The sequence below is a fragment of the Vulpes vulpes genome, chromosome 8 (genome assembly GCF_048418805.1).
Source record: "Vulpes vulpes isolate BD-2025 chromosome 8, VulVul3, whole genome shotgun sequence".
NCBI classification, from domain to species: Eukaryota; Metazoa; Chordata; class Mammalia; order Carnivora; family Canidae; genus Vulpes; species Vulpes vulpes.
The window spans coordinates 88,707,124-88,728,548 of NC_132787.1; the positions used below are offsets into that span (position 1 = coordinate 88,707,124).

Here is a 21,425-nt window from a genome sequence, read left to right on the forward strand (position 1 = left end):
AATCCCAACTGGACATGCTACTAAAGCCCTGACCAATACTCCTCAAAACTGTCAAAAATCATCAAAAACAAGGTTTTTGCCAGAGAAGCTGCCAAAGTCAAGAGTAGCCTAAGGAAACATGACAACTACATATGATGTGATATTCTAATGGAGTCCTGGAACAAGAAAAGTAAATTCAGCCAAAGCTAAGGAAATCTGAATAAACCTATAAGTTTTAGTTAATAATGATGCCTTAATAGTGGCTCATTAATTGTAACAAATGTACCATATGAATATAAGATGCTAAAAATAAGGAAACTGAATGTGGAGTATATGGGAACTCTGTGCATTATCTGCATCATTTATTTACAATCTAAAATGGTGATCAAGAAATGTATATTTTAACATGATGATAGATATGTAAAAGTAACAGAAAGTTTGGAAGAAAGAGTTGAATAAATTTTCTAGAAAATAAACTAAAAGTAGAGGGGATACATAGGAAAGAAAGGGGAAAAAATTAGGAGGATTAGACCATTAGGTCCAATTAGCTGACAAATAGGAATCCCAGAAAGAATGTACAGAAGAAATGAAGGGAATAAAAACATCAAAGAAATAATTCAAGAAGATTTTCCAGAACAGAAAGACATACACTTCCAGAATGAACGCATCCAGCAAGTGCCAAGTGCAGTGGATCAAAAGAACCACACAAAAGCATGTCATCATGAAATTTCAGACCAATGGTGATCAAGATTCTGTAAGCTTCTAAGGAGAAAAATAAAATAACCATGGTAAAAAAATGGTCAGAGACAAAAACAGAGAATCCAAATGGCATTGAATTTCTCAGCAGCAACACAGGAAATCAAGAAGACAATGGACAGAAGTCCTCCAAATTGTGAAAGCCTGTGTCAAGATAACATCACAAGATGGAGGAGCCATAATGATCGGAGCCCCCTTTCTGACCCATGTTGGACTATGTGAGCAGAATCCTTTGTTGTTTTAAGTCACTGAGATCTGACTTTCCCAAACCCAGTGGATCTCAGTGTGGTCCTCAGATCAGCAGCACCAGCAGCACCCGGGACATGATGGAATGCTGGAAACACAAGTTCTTAGCCCCACCTCAGGCCTAATGGAACAGGAACTCGAGGGGTGAGGCCCAGTAATGGGTTTTAAGGAGCCCTCCAGGTGATTCCCCCCACACCAGGTTGTGGATAGTAAGTTAGGTAATTAGGTAATTGTCCTGAACACATGTCTATCATATGACCCAGCAATTCTACTTCCAAGTGTCTACATTAGACAGAGGTTGACAACAGTGGACTTGGGCAAGGATGTTCATTTGCAACACTGCTTATAATAGAGAAAAAAGCACAAAGCAACCTAAGTATCCCTCAAATGGGGGATGGAATGAACTGTGGTTTACTGATGTCCTGGAAAACTACTTAGCAATATAAACGAACACGCTAAATCTATATGTAATCAACTTGGATAAATCTCTACCCAGCCTTTAGTGAAAGAAAGACAAGTTCCAGAAAGGGATGGGATGTCATAATATATAATTTTACAATACAAAAATCAAGTCTGTATTCCAGGCTCTTTACTGGTTATGCTTTTTACACATTGTAACTTCTAACTTCTTTCTAACTCCAATGGGGAAAGGGGCGGGAGGAAGGAGGCGGGGGTGGAGGGGTGAGACGTGATTGTATCTACTACATTTCTTCCAAAAGAAAAGGAGACAGGCACAAATAAGAGTTTAACATCTAGGTACATAAGTATCAATTAAATTACATTTCTTCCTTAGAGGAATTATTAAATTATTTCCAATTAGGAAATAACCTTAAAGACATAGGTAAATTGCATAACCTCAGATACTGATGAGTGCCATGGAAACAAAAAGCAGAGGATCAAGAGTGTAGGGGTGGAAGGCCCGAGGGAGGAAACTGTTTAATACAGTTTTGTGTAGAGAAGGCTCCGTGGGGGAGGTGACGGTCCAACGCCTGGATGGCAAAAAGATGGAAAGACCTGAAAGGCTTTCCAGACTGAGGGGAAAGTCAAGTATAAAAGGTCAATGGCAGCAACAAGATGAACTTGTTTGAAGAAAGAAAACGAGTCTTCAAAGCCAGAGTTAGTGAGCATGGGGGTCAGTGGTAGTTGAGATAGAAGGGCCGGCAGAGGCAAGACATGGAGGGCCAGGGGAACCAGGTTAGGGCATGTGGGCTTTATTTAGTGCACAATGGGATGCCCCTGAAAGGTTGGAACCAGAGTTTGATGGGATCTTTAAATATATATATATATATATATATATATATACACACACACACACACACACACACACACACACACACATATATATATATATATCACTGGCTGCCAATGAAAAGAGACGAGAGTGGGATGGGATAGGTGAAGATGGGGAAATCCTGCCCACTTCTAGATAAGAGAACGGAGGGGCCAGGCTTAGTGGTGGCAGGGAAAGCCATTTACAGTGGTGGGACTCAAGCTCTGTCTTGAGGGTGGTTGATAGGACTAACAAAAATGGGCTGTGGAGCGGGAGGTGTGGAAAAGTGAGATCAAGGACAACTCCTAGCTGGCTGCCACTAGAGAGGACGGAGGAGATGGGCTGGGTGTGGACGGAGCTCTTAAACAAGTCCAGTGTGAGATGCCTGTAAGACAGGCCAGTGGAGATGCTGAGTGGGCTTCTGATCTGTGAGTCTGAAGCTCCCAGGAGAACTACAAGAGACAGTGGAATCAGCTGGCTGGGTATTTGAATACAACATTGTAATCTTTTTTTTTGTTTCTTGAAGTACAGTTGACACCTAAAGTACAGCGCAGTGGTTGGACAAGTCTGCATGCTGTGCTGCGCTAACCATAAGCATCGCTACCATGTGTTGCTGTACAGCGTTAGTACAACCGTACTGTTGACTACTCCCTCTGCTTTCATCCCCCTGACTCACTCATTCCATAACCGGAAACCATACAGCTCTGGTTCCCCTTTTTCCAAAATCAGTGTTCTACCCTCTACTACATCTCAAGACAGTCTTCCAGGGTATGAACAAGGGAAAATAAAATGTAACTTTAAAAGACTGCTAAGCACAGCACAATTCATGATTTTAAAACGTTTTCATCAGATTATCTTCATTGATTCACATTTTTTTAAATAATTTAATCAGCAAGCACTTAACCTGTTTCTATAATTTCAGGCAGAGCAAGTTTAATGCCAAGAGGAGGAGAGTGGGATTTTCTTTAATACTTGTTTTTATTTGACTTTGAATGCTTTAGTGCAAAGCGGTGGGTCCTATTGCTCCTTCTAAGACAGGCTTATAGGTGATTAAAGAACCATCTGGCACACAAAATATAGATTTACTTGATCTGTAGGGTTGCTAGATAAAATAAAAGTTTACCAGTTAAAATTGAATTTCAGATGAACAGCGCATAATTTTTTAGTACAAGTACATCCCATGCAATATTTGCGATGTACTTATATTCTAAAAGTTTTTCTTAAAAAAATAAAAATTAATAAAAGTTTTTCTTGTTTGTCTGGAACAAATTTAACTGGATGTCCTGTATGGTTATTCACTAAATCTGACAACTCTCCTTACCTGAAATTATCAAAGCTCTATGACCAACACTACTTCTTGCTCCTTTGAACTCCAAACCAAGAAAATAAACATCTATTTACCATCTCCATGCTGGTTCTCTCAAAGGATACTACAATCTATTTCTCTAGCTATGTAGACAGGCAGAAAACAGCTGGAACTCTTGAGGCCTTGCTGCCAGGCTTTTGCATGATTTTGCTTATTTTGTTTTGCCTCGGAGGAAGACAAACCACCAAACAGAGAAAAATAATTATATATGTACCAGGCAATTTGTAGGTAGCAGAGCTGAGAGATCTAATAATGTATTCCAGTCTGTCTCAGATTAATTGTATAATAACCTCTGCTTCAGCCTTCTCACCTGAAAAATATGGAAAATATCTTTGCTCGATGCTCCTCACAAGAGACTTTAAAATTTTGCTGAGCTGATGTACTTTTTGTTCCTTCGGAGATGGAGGAGGTGTAGTTCTCTACAGTTTTTGATAGAATATTTATTAACATTCAAAAACTACAACCAAAGACAAAAACAAAAATAGGCATTTTTTTTTTGCTAAAAAAGCTAATAACGAAATTAAAGGTTTAAAATAAAAATTTGTCAGAATATGAAAGACAATTCTGAAACATGATAGCATCATTTTAAAGCTCATTTAAAACAAATAATAAATGAGAATTCAACTATATTTCTTTAAAAAGAGAAATATCAAAAAAGTGCCTACCAGATATTAAAACATAAACACACAAAATATAACACAGAATGGTGTCAATGCAAGAAGCAGATGGAAGTGAATAGAGAGCCCAGAAACCTGTTTTTACTCACAAGTCAATAGTAAGGGGAAAAGTATTCTATGAATAGTATTAGAAGAGTGACTGTTTGCAAAACAATTCAGTTTAGAACCCTTACTTCACACCATACACCAAACTAAGTTCTCAGATCCAGCTGGAGAGGAGGAACAAATACAACTTAGAAGAAAACAGCAAACACTCATCTAATCTTTGGTGAAGGGAGGATTGCATAATCTATATGGGAGGAAATCACAAAATTTTTAAAAAATAGATTTGACTACTTGGTAGAATTAGAAAGCAATTGATAGAAGTATTTCAATTTTGGATAAAGGTTAACATCTCTGATAAAGTATGTCTAAAAATCAAAAAGAAACTTGATAAATACCCAAACAATATGTAGATACAAATGGGCAAAAGATACACAATTGATAGAGAAAACAAGGAAGTGAATTAATAAGTACTTGAGAAAACACTCAACCGTGTTAGTTATCAAGTCAATAAAGATGATTTAAAAGATTCTACCATTTTTTACTATAAAATCCATAAAAGTTCTCATTTTTTAGAATAGTCAATGTTGATGAGAGTGTCTGATGCACAATGCTGGCTGCTTGACATGTTTGGAGTGTGGAAGTGGACATTATGTGCCAAGAATTTTTCGGTGTTTACATTCTTTTGGTCTAGTAATTCAATTAGAATTATCCTAGATTATCTAGATTATCCTAATCCTAAATTTGAAGAATTTGTCCTAAGGAAATTGTCCTTTTAAAAAACACATCACAGATTTGAAAGATATTCATTACAGTTTTTAAATAATTTTAAAATTGAAGACAATATGGAAATGATAAGGCAAATTGTGGCACAACTACTCAATGAAATGTTTTATGGCCATTTCAGATGTTTCTATGAGCACAGAAAATGCTTATGCTATAATTGAAATTGCAAAAACAGTCAAGGTTCAAAATTGCTTTTGAAATATAACTGCAATTATGTAAAAGAAATCGAAGTACAGAAACTTGACTGGAACAAAAAAATAACATGCTAACAAGGGTTATCTTTTTATGGAGCATCACATGTGGCTACTTTCTCATTCTTTTTTGTTTTTTTTTTTCTCCATATTAAGAATTCTCAATTGTGGAAAGATATGTAATAGAATTTAAATTTTACATCTGTGTGTATGTGTGTCCCTGTATGAGTATATATCCGTGTGTGTGCATACTTGTGTATACGTGTGCCCATATGATATCTTCTGTCCTGTGCGCAGGTCCTTTGGAGTGCTGCTGTGGGAAATATTTTCTCTTGGATACATGCCATACCCTAGCAAAAGCAACCAGGAAGTTCTGGAGTTCGTCACCAGCGGAGGACGGATGGACCCACCTAAGAACTGTCCTGGGCCTGTGTATGACACTTTTAGGAACATTTCTACAAGTTGATAGGGACAGTTTTCCTTTTCAAAAAATACTGCAGCCACATATGCTTTTTTTAAGGTGGAGGGGTTGACCTCTTTTAAAACACCCCAGGATAGGGGTGTGTCTGTGACTTCTGTGAGGCGGGTTAGTCTTCCAAGTCCTCAAAAGCAGTAATGTCACATCTGTAAAGTTATCTACTGTCTGGCTGGAGACTGTGGACTCACCAGGCTCACACTCCTCAACACCTCCTAGGAATCTGTGTCCCAGACTCCACCCCTGCTGCCCAACACCATCTGTCTTAAGTCTCCTTTAAATATTCCCATTCCCTGCATTTTCTGCTGTCCTGCCTGGCATCACTCACCTCCTTCGCACAAGCAAGGCAGATGGGAAATATAATTAGAATATTCTTCCCCAGAGGTGACTTTAATTCAGAAAAGGAAGGAGAGGAGCCAGATTTCACGTAAACAGCAGGATGTCTGTTAATGAGCTTTGGTGTTCTAGTACCTTTACACCTGGGCACGATTCCTTGGCCCATCAGCAGAGGGCAGCAGATGCCAACCACATGGGACCTAGATAAGTTGTCACTCAAAGACTGCCTCCTCTGGTCCCCCTTAGAAAAATGCTGGGAAAAATGTATGCATCCCTGTTCTCCTAGTTTTAATTAGCGTATTTACTCTTCTTTTAGATACCGGATAATGACCCAGTGCTGGCAACATCAGCCTGAAGATAGGCCCAACTTTGCCATAATTTTGGAGAGGATTGAATACTGTACCCAGGTATAAACATTTTCCCCCTTGAACCAGCATTTATATGGAAAAGATGGCAAATATCAAACTGTGAAATGAAAGTTAAGCCAGCCAGAAAATGTGAGTTATAATCACATTTATATGTGAGGATGATTGCTTATCTATAGTAAGACAACTGGTCCCTCGGTTTGCCCATTTTGTAAATAAATGCTAATTACTACCTCGTCCTTTGCCAACAACATGACACAGCTGCAGAACACCCAATACCATTAAGGAATCAGTTCAAATCACAAGGTTTAAACTAAATGCCTCCTGGGTAGGTAATGGTTTTTTAGACAAAACTGGAGCTTCAGAGAAATATGGGAAACATGTGCTCTCAAATAGCTTATGGTGTGGCTAGAGAGAGAATAATGTGAAATAATTAATTGTATATAATTGTTAAATGGGAGGTTCAATGATAAATATTAGAGGGATTCAAGGAAGGAACAAAGTAAGCTGGAGAAATTTTAACATTATCAATAGCATTAGTACAGCATCTAAATACACAGATCACTTTTCATCTATTTCATTGTGTCCTCGGGGAGATACATACACTATCCCCCTTTTCCAGATGAGTTGAGGCTTAGAGAGGTTTTCCAAGCCTCACGGTTTCCTAGCAGTACCACTGGTCCCTATGCAGATCCTTCTCCCATTTCCTTCAGAAATAACTCGAAATTCTCCCTTTCTACACCATTTTAGCAGACCCTGCCTCCTACCTCAAGAGAGGAGAGGCTGAGAATTCATTACCCTCTTGTCTATGCATGGACGCCCGTTCTCACCATCTTCCCCACCAGTCAGTGGAGGGGGCCGTCCCCTCCCTCAGAGGAGCCCCTGCACCTGCACCACCAGCTTCCCCGGGGACCCTCCCTCCGCAGGCAGGATCTCCTCTCCACACATCAGCCTCTCTCCCTCCCTTGGCTCTCATTCTGCCAGGATATCTAACTCCAGAGAGTATTTCAGAAGTCGGGCCAGGCACCACTACCTCCCCAAATCGCCTCATCCTGGTTGTGACTGAAGCCAAATACGTGTTCAAGCCACATCATTCATTCCTAGCACTCCCACCCTGCTCTTCCAGCAACTTCAGCTCAGAAGTGCGGAGATGGGCCTTTATCTAGACGGACTTCATTTATCAAGTTATGTAGGGTTCTTTCAGAAAACTTGCTCTTCAGTGAATGGCATCTTAGCTTGTTATGTTGTAATTCTAATAGAATATACCCACTTAAATACATATACTTTGGAGTCATTTTTCTCCCAAAGTAGATAACGTCCCTCTTAAAAGCAGGTAATTCTGTACAAGCATATTTCGAATGAGTCTCCATAGAGATTAATAATTAACAGGGAAGGAACTAAAGAATAAGAGAAGCAGAAGGTATTTTTATTCTTATACTCTTTACTGATGAATACTGGACCAAAGTGCTCTTCTGCTACACCGACGCAATGGTTTTCCCAATTTGCATAAAATATTAAAGAATTAAATTCCCCCAAGCTTGAGTTTCCTTCCACAGATTTTCTTCGTATCTCTGGCAACTGCTTCTGCTTTTCTATATATCCATTGCTGTAAGAATGATCTAGCACAAAGTTGGTTTTGTAAGTGGTTTTCCTCATAGCACTGCAGTACTTCCTGGGCTTCACAAAGGGCCTGGTCAGGTCCAGACCAGATAAAGAACCACTGTGTTTTCCGCACACAGAACGATACGATGATGTAACACAGCAAACATGATAATCAAGTGTAGCCCATCCAAATATGAAAATGGAAGGTAGCTAGGAAGAGAAGAGAGAAACCTCGTGAGCCAACAGTGTGTGTCTCTCCTCCCCTCCCCTCGTCCCTCATGTGTACACACATGCCGACCTGAAGTCAAACACCCAGATTTTTCTTTTCAGTGGCAGGGAGTTTATTGGGAACAGACTGGGATAAGTTTTTTTAAAGTGATTTATAATCTTTTTAAATCCATGAATCTGTCAGATTTTCCCAAAGGTGGTTCCCTGCAAAGTCTTCCCTGATCCCACTCCCCCAAGCCAGGCAGTTGGTTGGCTGCATCCCAGCACCTGGCACCTCTAGACGAGTGCTTCCCCTCCACGTCCTTTAAGGATGAGGATGATTTCCTATTCATCTCCTATTCCCTGGTGCCTCTGAATTAAAATATCCCCAATCAACACTGAATGGTCTCCTCACGTGTAAAATCAGTTTGGATGAGACCACCAGTAAGGTAGCTTCCAGATCCAGCAGCTTTGGTCTGTGATTCAACATCTTAATCCGTTCGTTTCTCCTGCCTGTAGGACCCAGATGTGATCAACACTGCTTTGCCCGTAGAGTATGGCCCACTCATGGAAGAGGAGGAGAAGGTGCCCATGAGGCCCCAAGACCCTGAGGGAATTCCTCCTCTACTAGTCTCTCCTCCACAAGCTAAAAGGGAGGAAGGGCCAGATCCAGCTGCCCCGCCTCCCCTGCCTTCCACTTCCTCCGGCAAAGCTGCCAAGAAGCCCACGGCCGCGGAGCTCTCCGTTCGAGCCACTAGAGGACCAGCTGTGGAAGGAGGACACGTGAACATGGCATTCTCGCAGTCCAACCCACCGTCAGAGCTGCACAAAGTCCAGGGATCCAGAAACAAACCGACCAGCCTATGGAACCCAACTTACGGCTCATGGTTTACAGAGAAACCCACCAAAAAGAACAATCCTCCAGCAAAGGAGCAGCACCACGACAGGGGCAACCTGGGGCGTGAGGGAAGCTGTACTGTCCCACCTAACGTTGCAACTGGCCGACTCCCAGGTGCCTCTCTGCTCCTAGAACCATCCTCGCTGACTGCCAACATGAAGGAAGTGCCTCTGTTCAGGCTGCGTCACTTCCCGTGTGGCAACGTCAACTATGGCTACCAGCAACAGGGCTTACCCTTAGAGGGCACCGCTGCGCCCGGAAGCAGCCATTACGAGGACGCCATTGTGAAAAACCCACCTGGGCCCTGAGCCCCCTGGCCCTCTGTTTCTCTTCCTTGGGAGCCCCGAGCCCACGGAGGAGGGACAGGTAATTGCTCCTCCACAACCAGAGACCAAATGTCACTTTTCATTTTGTGCCAACTTGTTTTGAAGTGCCACATAAACAGCTATATTTTCAAAATGCTTTAGAAAACAAGGTTTTGAGCATGGGTTCATCTTACTGTTTCAAAAGAAGAAAATATCATCCAGACAAGTGATGACTACAAGGCCCCAGTTCGGTTGCATAAGGTTTTTCTGCATGGTTGATGTCCACTTCCTCCCGCTTCTCTCAGATCGTGTCTGCTCGGCTTCAGTGCGGCAGCATCAGCTGCTCATGTGTCTCCCGGTCGGGAGCCATAGGTGTTTCCTGACCTTGCTGGCGTGGACCCGGACCACTTGAAGGGGGCAGGGAACAGATATAAAGGAGCTACTTGGAACGAGCTGGCATGGGGAAAAGACTCTCTTTACTGGGAAAGGAAAAAAAATCATAGACGACTAGCTGAAATGTCCCTTTAGATGATGTTGGGACGCTTTCGATTGTGTCGATTCACTGATGATTGTAAAATTGTGATGAATAGTTATGGTACCATAGAGAAAATGTGAATACACTAATCTGAATGAAAAGCAGATCCTCGGCGTACTTTGAGTATGATAAAGACACAGTACGTACAGATCCAGAGATTCGAACATCCTGTCAATATACCTCATGCCTTAAGAAAACCCTCCTAAGGGGGACTGAGTGCGAGGTTTCCTACTGGATTGAAAATGCAAGATTTGAATTCTTACTACACTTAACACCTTCCACTAATTAAAATCAACTCTGATCATTTAAAAGCAAAAATGTTAAGCAGCAGTGATAGATCGAAGTGTAGAAACTTGTCCCTTCATGGGCCTAAGTGTCAATACATCCCAGGCCAAAATCTTCCAACGGTTTCCATCATGAAGGTGAACCACACAGACCTTTCCACCGGCAGCGGCAGGCGGGTCACTGGAACGACAGGCCCTCAGGGGTCCTGAGAGGGACAGTGTCCGCCCTTCTAGTGTTCCCCCGCCTTCGGCCCTCCTGCAGCATGCGATCCCAGTGTACATGGGGTCGTGATTTGTTCAGATACACACAGCATTGTTTAGATAGCTACCAAATGGAGATGGAAACAGAATTTTCCCTCTGGGTGGCAGAGGAAGAGCCGGGCACTGGAGTGTGGAGATGGATGCTGGCATGTGATAGTGGGGGCTCCGAACCTGGTTTTCACAAATAACATTTATTTCCATCAAAGCGAACTGGAAATGTGTTGTTTTACACCCCCGTACTTACACAATAATGCTTTATCAGTGAATTTTCATTTCATTCTTTCTTTCTGCTTCCCTTCCATTCCTTTGCTCAGCTTCTTTCCTGCTGGTGGCTATGCCAAAACATCACTTTGGGAGGAGAGCATTTTTCTTTACTTGCTAGGCTCTAAGCATTCTCAAGCAACAGGACTGTATATATATATAAATATTTCTCCACCTTTCCCCCACCTCCTCACTTTCACCTACATCACAAGGCTCCCTGTGGATGTGGGAAAGCCATTCCGTTCCAGACCAATACTAGCCAAGTGTCCATTCTTTCTGTGGCGGATGCCTTGCCCTAGCCGGTGGTCCTGCACATCTTGTAGAAGCACTCCTACCCTGGACACCACTCTTCCTTTATCTTAGCTGCCCAAATAGTTTCACCAGATTACAGATGATGCTGAAACATCAACAAACTCATCTCTAAATAACCATATCAGTAAAGTTTTGGCTCACACCAGGCACAGAAGTAAATAGTCCAATGATACAAACATTAATTCATAAACCACCTAAAGGGGCCCAAGAACAATACTTTGAGAAACACTCTCCTAAAAGATAATGATGGAGGAGCTGACAAGAACTGAGAACAATTTCTCCATTTAATATCTGTAACACCAATAACCAGTTAAACAGGGAGCATGCTACATGGTTAAATAGCCAACTCTTTATGGTCCTTAATGGGGAAGAAAAAAAAATCGTATCCCTTTCTCTTCTTAAAAATTACAAATCCATTACATTTTTCAGGTTGTGCCTTACTACCACTGAGTTTGATTTGCTGATTCTAATTGTCTTCACTGGTATCAATCTTCATGTAAATGATAGTCAAGTCTTAAAAGCCTGTATACATGGATAAGTAAATAAACAACTCCACACTGAGATATGATGAGCTCAAGATGTGTCATTTAACTTGCTGAAAGCCCCAGGTATCACCATGAAATTAACCTGGACTACTGTCCACTCAGTATTGCTCTGACCCATATGGCTATAGCGATTTGTACAGATGCTGTGGATGCCCTTACTTATTAACTATGATGGAAGAGTCCTACCTAGAGCACGGGCACAATTAGAGTTTATAGAAGCCATGTTAATTAAACTGTAAGCTAGAGTATTTATATTCCATGCCCATAAATAAGCTCATCAAAAGCTCACACCCATACCACTGGGAAACTAACAGTTTGTAAGGGAGTGATCAGTTTAATTGATTAATTATTAATATGTGTACCTCAAAATTATAGCAAATCAAAATAGGAATAAACCTAATTTTTTAAAAAGAGTATGATCTATTCAGTGGTCAAAAAACTGGATTCTCTCCCACCAGTTAGGTCGTGAATCCTGGCTCTCCTTGGGGTATTGGAACTGCCTGTACCCATGTGTCCATCTCCAATGAGAATGGATCCTCTTCCTCAGTGCCCCAAAAGGAGATTACAAACCATGTGTAAGCACCAGCACTCCCTCGTAGACCTCTTCAATTCCCAAGTGATTTGGGCCGGGCGTGAGGAGAATTTCAAGTCAGAATGTGCCTATACATCCCTGCCTCTCAACCACCAAAGCTCTGTGGGAGTGCTAGCACCCACCCCTCTGGGCCTCTGGTTTCTCTCGTTTGTGCCATGTTTGATTTCATCTGTCACTCACTTCATAACAGGAGTAAAAACCCTACTAGTACCCAGTCCTTTCCAGCCCAAAAGAATGTAAAGACTCTCCCACACTCAGAACTCTTTTTTTTTTAATGTCAACAAATAAGCATCACAGAAAAGAAGGTATTTAATCAGCTTGAGTAATTAAAAATTCCCAGCATCTTCATTAATACTTGGCAAACTCTCTAACTATAAGTTATTATATAACTGCAGATTAACTTTGACTCCACATGAAATTCTAAGTGATCAGGCTACTTTAATAGATGTTCTCCAATAATAGCAGGATTAACATTCATATGAGCCTTGTAGACCTAAAAACAGGGTGCATGTGAATTCAGACAACTCTCAATAACAGACTCCCCATGACAAGATTGATAAAACCGCATGAAGTGTGTTGTCAATCTGTCTTTAGCTAATGACTTCTTAAATAGGTCCCCAAAGAACATACAATTTGACTTTCCTAAGTTCATTGCAGCAGATGGTTCCCTGTGTTGTGCGAACATGCAAAACAAAACCCAGCATTCCCGTAATCCTCCATAGGATGCCCTAAAATAAAAGAGAATTATTGAGAACAAACAGTAAGGCTTCTATTAAGATTCTGTTTTCCTTTGGTATTCTGAGTAGGTGTATTTAATTTTTAAGGAACTATTCAAGTACAAAATTATTTTTAGCTCTAGCTTAACTTTAAAACATTGGAAAAGCTCAGTGTGAGAACAGAATATTACATACAATGGGGGGGGGGGGTGCGGCGAGACAAAGAACATGAACTATAGCCACAAAGCTAAAGCAATGATGTCCCCTCTTTGGTACTCAGGAAATGTAAAATGAGTGTGGTACCCCTTCCAAGTAAAGATGGCACTACCAGGCTAACCTCAGAAAGGCTGCAAGCACCGAGGCCCACATGCATTGGGGCCTGGCGCCCAATGCCCACTTCTCAGATGCCTCTGTTCCACACTCTCCAGCTATCTCCCTACTGCATCCATCTACCAAGACTACTGCCTCCTTGAAAGCAATGACAATTATTTATCCTGCCATCACTCAAATGCTCATTCATAGGCACAAGCTGTTGCTATTAGGTTGAAAGGCAGTCTTATCTCCCTCTAAGCCTCAGCAACTAGTGTATGTTAATAGTCTCTAGAATATTTATACTCTAAGAGATGTTATTTGCCAATGTAGATGAATATCAGATGGAACTTCACCTGATTACAATACTTAGGATGGTTTAGCACTCTGTGCCTTCTTGAGAGACCGCATGCAGATGGGGCAGGAGCTGAGCACCCCAGGTACTAGACTCCAGCAAGTTCCGTGAACTCTCACTTTCTCATTTAACAATACTAGCCATTTGGTCTCAAAACCCATTCCAACTCTGAGGTCAATGATTTTTTTTTTAAGATTTTATTTATTTATTCATGAGAGACACAGAGAGAGAGAGAGAGAGAGAGAGGCAGAGACACAGGCAGAGGGAGAAGCAGGCTCCATGCAGGAGCCCTACGCAGGACTGAATCCCGGGTCTCCAGGATCAGGCCCTGGGCTGAAGGCAGCGCTAAACCGCTGAGCCACCCGGGCTGCCCTGAGGTCAATGATTCTGTAAGACTTCACCTCTGCATAAGGCAAATCCTAACCCCTGGTCCACAATCTGTAAACCAGGACTGGTGTGTGGGTGCATGTGTGTTCCTTTCCATAATCTTGACACCTTGACTCTTGAGTCTTAATGCATTCAGAGCCAAAGCAAATTAATTCAGTGTGCCTTCCCAGTGAGCCAAATCATATTTAGTCTTTATACAGAAGTAGACCAGAAAGAAGTGCAGTATCAGTTCTCTGTTTATTCTATTCAAAGATCTCTTTAACAAATCAGAAAATTATCAACATAGCAAAAAAGTTAATTGGATGGTTTCCTGAAAGAAGCAAAGCTGTAGGACTCTGAGAATCATGTTTGTTGAATGACTTTATATGCCTTCAGTGTCATACCTCTCATTTAACTTCTGTTATGTCTGCTACAATTGCATATTTACCAGCAAAGTAAAATCATAAAATTTATCTTCGGAAGCTTTGGCACACCTGATATTTCACGATAGGTCTGATGCATTTGCTGTCTTTTGTCAATTTGCACCTCCATCCCCAGAGCCAGATACAAAGCCCAGAATAAGCCACAAGTCTGGCACCAGGAGGCATCTGTAGAGTAAGGTATCCCTAAAACAAGTGTCACAGTCCCATTATGAGAAGGCATTCATTCATCACAGGAGTCCTCTCTCCCAATTACATAGGATTGGAGAGAATCCCTCTTTTCAGGCTTAGAGACACACCTACTGCAACTGGATGGCAATTTTTTGAAACATGTTGTAAATAATATAGCTTTATAGTGAATCTAGAAATAGGAAATCCTCAAAGAGAGTCAATTCAAATATCTCACCAAAAGATAAGATTGTGAAGACTGCAGGCAAATTTTCTACATTTTAGTACTTCTAATACTTGGGAGGTGGGGGGGCAATTTAAGCCCTTTTGCATTATTCCAAATAATATTTATAAAGTATTTCACAGTTCTCAGAAGAAACAGAGTGATAGTAAAGGCAGGTTCGCTTTGCACACATACGCACCAGTAAGCAGCTAGTGAAGTTTCCTACGAGACAGAAGTTAGTGCAGAGCATCACGCTGGACTCTCCTTGGTCACACACCAGGCAGCGTAAAGTGAGGCCTCCTGAAACTTTATGCGATTTCATTATTCCCTAAACTCTATTCAAAGAACACTTCAGAAAATTATATTCTTTTTAAATAATATATATAACCTATTGGAATTCTTACTAGAAATTCGCTTTTATTAGCAGGTTTGGTGAAGGCGACTGAGGTTTAACACCTGACTCTTCTTTTGTTGTCTATAATGCAAAAATCCATTTTCCCTGCCATCAATACAGGACTTTTTGTGCCTATTAAAATTTGTTAAAATCCATCTTGGGATATTCTTTCCAAAGATGCTGGAGAGTAACACCTCTCCTTCAGGACCAGAACTGTCAGGGACAACCACCATCTGGAACATTGCAGACCGAGACTGAAGCTGAATCTCAGGAGTCATATTAGAGAAAGAGTAAAACGAGGGTTGGAAGCTCGGTGTATCACTTTATCAGGATTCACTTCTTCATCAGTTTGATTTGTCATGTGAGGAATAATTAGTTCAGTCCTCAAGAAGGTAAGTCCATTCAGCCTGAACTCTGGTGGGCTGGAGCGGAAAGAACTTGGGCCCTAAGAGATTGGCTTCGGCCAAGGAAGACACAGCATCTGGATATTTACACTTCCTATGCATTAGAAGTGCTTTAAATTCAAATTCAGTGCAGTACAAGTAGATTTCTGAGACTCCCTATTTATTGTCACCTATCCAGTTCAAACAACTCTGACAATCCTGAGACCACATTCCTCCAGACGAAGAAGCCCACAGGTGTGTACATGGGAGGAAATACCTAGTATCTACAGTAGTGGCAAATGTGTCTGTCTGGGTTCATTTAGGATTTTAGAGCTGAATTTAAGCCAAATTTGTGAGCATTTTTTAAACGACACTAGTGATCTTTAGGAAGACATTCTATTTTAAGCTAATAGCCTCAATTTAAACACCTAAAATACCTTTGCTAACATCACTCAGAACTTTACTGCCCCCTTGGCACCATCATGACCACCACACTTCCCCGTGCAGTAAATGATGAAAATGTTGAAACTTCCTGCTGCTTTATCATGAAAATTCTATTCATTGTAAGGTATTCTAAAGGAACAAGAGAAGAAAGGTTCCCATACCTTTTCATGCCCTTCTCCACAAGGGAGAGGCCATAAGCAGAAACTCTGCCTCATTCCTATCAAGCATAATGAAAATACAGTATCGTCAGTAACATGTGCCCACCAACCTAATTCCTTCACATAAACCTTTTCCCCCCTCTTGTGAAAAGGAGCGTTAGCAAAACTTTTGGCAGAGGAAATCCTTTTTGCCTATGCAAAGGCATCATGTTCTGCTTCTAATAAAATCTTAATGTGTCCCATTTAACTTGTTCAGCCTACACACAAGCGTCATTAGGAATGTCCGTTGTATATTCAAGCAGCTTATATGTGACATCGTTTGTAAATAAGGGCCTATGTATCAAGGGATACTATTAAATAATTACTAAAGATATATGTGATACTGTGAGTTTTGTATTAACTACTGTATTTGTATTATAAGTATAGTGAAGCACAGGGCATGAAGAAAAATAAAAAATAAATTCTCTTCCTGGCTTGCAATGTGGTGATACATAGTATGTCTCAGTCAATCATTTAGATAAAAACTACCCAGTGAGTAGTTACAATTACTAGATTTATTTCTTAATTAAGAATGATTCTTAACACACTGGGTCTCTAGTCAATGGTCTATGTGGCTTAAATAGTATTATCACATGTTCTAAGTGGATAGGTCCAAAATGAAACTCCAAAATAAAAACGTCTGGCCCCAGAGACCAACACTGTGCATGTTCAGTATTTGACCATGCATATGACTATGTTCTCTGAATTATCATCCTGTCAAAACAGAAATTCAAAGCCATTCCCAGGGAAAACACACACACACACACACACACACACCCCGGTGATCCTGTTGTTCCTTCCTTCCTTCCTCCTACCCAGCACCCAGCACCTTCCTACCTCCTGCATGTCACTGTTCTGGGGGAAAGTCGGACTCACATGATTCTAACCTTCCTTGTCCTCCTCCTTCCCTTACCGAGCACCAATTACCTGTTGCATGGCCTGGTCTCTTGAGGCCACCTGATAATACCCCTACTTTGAACCATCAATGGCCTTCACTGCCTCTGTTCATTCCACATTCACTGAGCATCTACTAGGTACCAAGTATTACCCCAGGTGTCAGGGATAAAGCATGAACCAGTCATATCCATCCCTCCGTCTAGTAAGGGAAGAGAGAAATAAGCAAAAGCCTAGCATGACCAAGTATGGTAAATACTAAGGAGAAAAATAAAACATGAGGGGGTATATATGGTTCTGGAGAGGAGGGTGCAAGAGTCTCAGACCAAGACTGCAATGTCTCAGGGTTCAGAGTCGGCAAACATCTGCATCTGAACACTCTTAAGCACTTAAAAATATTACCACCATGTTACCCTAAAACAAAAAAATAAAGCTTTGTGATAGAATGAGGGTAATTATTTATATGTTCTTTAATCCAAATTCGAAGTATTGGGACACCTGGGTGGCTCAGCAGTTGAGCATCTCCCTTTGGCCCAGGACGTGATCCCAGGATCCAGGATTGAGTCCCACATCGGGCTCCTTGTGGGGAGCCTGCTTCTCCCTCAGCCTATGTCTCTGCCTCTTTCTCTCGCTCTCATGAATAAATAAATAAAAATCTAAAAGCTAAAAATAAAAAAATAAATTCAAAGTATTCTATCTGAAATAAACAAATGAAATCCCACTGGTATAAAAGAAAGTGAAGCAATTTTAGAAAACTCTAGAAACCCATTCTTCTCTTAAATGGCTATCAAAATGATATAGTAGAAGGGTAGCTAAAAATATAACTTTACTTGTTGAGTAGGAAGCATGATACTTTTTAAAACTCTAGAAGGATAGGACAAATCCAAGTCACTGTGTGTGGTAAGACGAAAAAGTTCAGCATGAAGCCCATGCACTCTGAGTTACTGAGAGAAGGGGGAGATGAAGGGTAATGACAAGATAACATTTCAAAACCAAACAGCTTCCCTTTTTATTAATGCTCAAGAATTGAACTGTGAATGACATTTAATAAGCAAAACACAAATGAAAACACCTAATTTGTAAGTATATGTAAACATACACATTATATGGATTTAATGATCCTAATCTAAATATGAGAACAATTGTTTCCCTGACCTTAGAGTTGGCATTACTGTTTCTGAGAGGGTTTCATATTTAACAAGAAGAATTATGGACACCCAAGTTCAGAGCAGTCATGAATTTTATATTAAGGTATAAATAGAGTTTTAAAGAAATAAGCTGTATAATAAAATAAGTTTACTCTTGATTGCAATACAGGCATTTTCTTCAATCAATAAAAATATTCCTTGATTATAAAGCAGCCATATTTTGCAAATGTATATCAGGAAAATAGCTCTGGCAATATTTGAAATACCACACTTCTTTTTAAAAAGGCAGCAAAGCAACAGAATTTAGACTTTAAATAGTATATTGCAAAATAGTTCAACATATTATACTTCTAAGCACAAAGCGAGCTCCGTTCTAAAGGATACTTTTAATCTTATAAAGTAAACTGTTCCAATATTTCTGTGTAGTTTAAAGTCTAAATATCTACAATAAAAGATAAATCTTTACACATAGGACAGAAACATCAATACATATCCACAACACAAATGTTTTACATTGTATCACTCTATTTTGAAGCCTAGTTTGTTAACATGTGCTCCAAAAGAAATACAAAAACATGATACAGTTCTGTAGCTTTGTAACAGGCTGAATTCTGCAACAACTGAAAATATAAAAACAGCAAAGATAGCAAACACAACACCAGTTTTATGAATAGAAGCAAAAACATTGAGAAACCATATACATGTAAATGAATAACTATTATATTCTTCCTAACATCTTAATTTACTCTCTTCTCTTAAATATAATTTTTCTAAATGTTTTTCATATTTCAGGAAGAAATAATGGCAAATTTTCCACAAAGATGAAAGTGCATTATGTTTTAAAAGTGCTTCGTGTATATTATAGATATGTCCAATAAGGAATTAGACAAATATGTGCAAAAAATTCCAATTACAACTTGAATTCATAAGCCTAATGATGGGGTTGTTGTTTATTCAGATGGGGCAGTTGCCAACACAGAAGAAAAATCTGTGATTACACACTTTGTATAGAGGAAAGAGCATGAGCCACAGGTCAGGAGACCCACACTCTATTCTTAGCTCTGTTAATCAGCTAATTAAAGCCCCTGGGTAAGAGAAGAGCTGCTCTAGAACTTCCATTTCTCTATCTGTTATTGGCTGAGAGGCTCAGCATAAGAAGGCCCACCGACTCCAGGATTTTAACATATCTCTAGATGAGGCATTCCTGAAAGGTCAAATCATTTCACACACACAAAGAAAACTATATGAAAAATACGCTAATCATTGAGATGCTATTCTCTTACTGTACTTATTAGTACAGAAAGAAAAGCTCCAAAAATACTTGACAGAACAAAGGTCATGTGAATGTCATAGGTTAAAACCAGAGCTTGTGAAAACCCTCATTATGACAGCCTATGAAAAATCCAATATTATGTGCAAAATGAAACAGAGTAAGCAACGTCAGTTGGCTACCTAATGGCACACTTTTTCCCCCTAAGTCTCAGAATTCTCTTGGCTTTAAAGCTTTTTTAAAAGCTCTTAAAAATGCTTATTTTGAACTTGTTTTAAGAGAACCATGATTCCCACAGTTCAGATTTCTAGCTCTCTAAAGGAGTCTCTCTGAATTGTTATAATGGTTTTCAGGAAGAGAGCTCTATTTTCAAATCTAAACGAATGGCTAAATAAACCATTTGCGATGGGCTCTATATTTCATGTATGTATATGAGCTCATTTAGTGTGTCAGAAGTGTAACTCAACAATTCTCATCCACAAGCTTTGACCCATTTATTCCCCGATAGGTTACTCTGCTTGGCCTAACTAAGACTCCGTGGTTGGGCTTACAGGTGAAATAGCGTGTGTCACCCACTGCTCCATCATTCTTCCCCTTGGCACTTCGAAGCTCAAGTCCAAGCCAGATCCCTGAAGCAAAGTCAGTGGGGCCCACGTACCTAACGGTCCCCATCTCATTGGAGCTCGTGAGGAGGACCTGGGACCCCTCGTGCAGCTTCACGCTCCCTTCAACACTTCCAGCGGTGGTGGTGCTGCTCCAGCTGCGGCGCAGGGCAGTTTTAGATCTGCTGGGCAGAAGAGCAAGGGGAACTCTTCACCATGAAAGCAACACAGGCAATTTGTCACATCCATTTCTACCACCAGATCCACAACTCATTCACAAAGAAAAAATACTGTATGTTCACAACCTGATGGCTTTTATTCTAAATAGCAATATTAGGATATACTTCCATTCAACATTTGAAACATTTTTCTCTCTTGGCTATCTTAATAGTACCCTAATCTGGATTTAAGATTTCACTAGTAATTTCTAAATACACACACACACACACACACACACACACACACATACACACACACTTTTTATTTTCTGTAAAACATCCACTAGAAAAAATATACTTATAACCTGTTTAACTGCTATCAATTATCAAAGCAAAACAACAACAAAAACAAAAACATAGCATTAGGGCTGTGGCAAATTAAAATGACCTTTTGTTCACTTTTTAAACACTTATTTACCTGAAAACAATGTAAAAAACTCCTAATCTATAACTTTATAAAATAAATTTATACACACACACAGATACACATACCATGAGTGAACTCCAGCCACACTTAAGGGTTTCCCTACCCTCCCTGCCACTAACAGTAAAGAGGATCTTAGTTTCCAGGAGGACTCCTCTTCTTTCCTCTACAAAATGTGATTTACAAGGCACTTCCTCCTGGCACCTGCCACCAACCTGACCTGATAACAACACTACAGAGCATCCACCCAGGGAACTCATCCAAGACCTCATGCCATACTGCCCCAGAGCTTCCTCCTCTGTCACTGAGAAGTTGCTGACCCTGAAAGTCACTCACAACAAAAACATCACCAAGTTCTTGTTGCCATATATCACCTGAGACTTCCCCAAAAAGTTCCCCTGAAACCACCACCAATGGAGCCTCTCACGCTCTATCCGCACACCACTTGTCCTCTGAAAACAAACCCTTCTCCACATCCTCCCTGGTGAGACAATGCAGAACCAACCTGTAACCAAAGCTGCATGGTACCTGAAAGAAGCAGGGTCCTACTTCTCTATTTTATTTCACGTCTCTATTTCCTAAT

The 21,425-nt window shown here is 40.5% G+C and overlaps 2 protein-coding genes across 8 annotated transcripts in view; one reads left to right on the forward strand and one right to left on the reverse strand.

Moving 5' to 3' along the window:
• ALK (ALK receptor tyrosine kinase) overlaps positions 1 to 11,717 on the forward strand; it is a 673,225-nt gene extending 661,508 nt beyond the window's left edge. For both annotated transcript variants that reach the window (XM_026016017.2, XM_072767396.1), the window contains 3 exons: positions 5,611 to 5,745; positions 6,441 to 6,531; positions 8,818 to 11,717. In XM_026016017.2, the coding sequence (XP_025871802.2) occupies positions 5,611 to 5,745; positions 6,441 to 6,531; positions 8,818 to 9,504 (913 nt within the window). In that variant the 3' untranslated portion in view covers positions 9,505 to 11,717. The remainder of the gene's footprint in view (positions 1 to 5,610; positions 5,746 to 6,440; positions 6,532 to 8,817) is intronic.
• Positions 11,718 to 18,164: 6,447 nt separating this feature from the next.
• CLIP4 (CAP-Gly domain containing linker protein family member 4) overlaps positions 18,165 to 21,425 on the reverse strand; it is a 63,180-nt gene continuing 59,919 nt past the window's right edge. For 3 of the 6 annotated variants that reach the window (XM_072767399.1, XM_072767401.1, XM_072767400.1), the window contains exon 16: positions 18,165 to 20,382. In XM_072767399.1, the coding sequence (XP_072623500.1) occupies positions 20,061 to 20,382 (322 nt within the window). In that variant the 3' untranslated portion in view covers positions 18,165 to 20,060. Of the gene's footprint in view, positions 20,386 to 21,425 lie in introns of all 6 variants that reach the window. The other 3 variants (XM_072767397.1, XM_072767398.1, XM_026015986.2) reach the window with 1 other exon arrangement.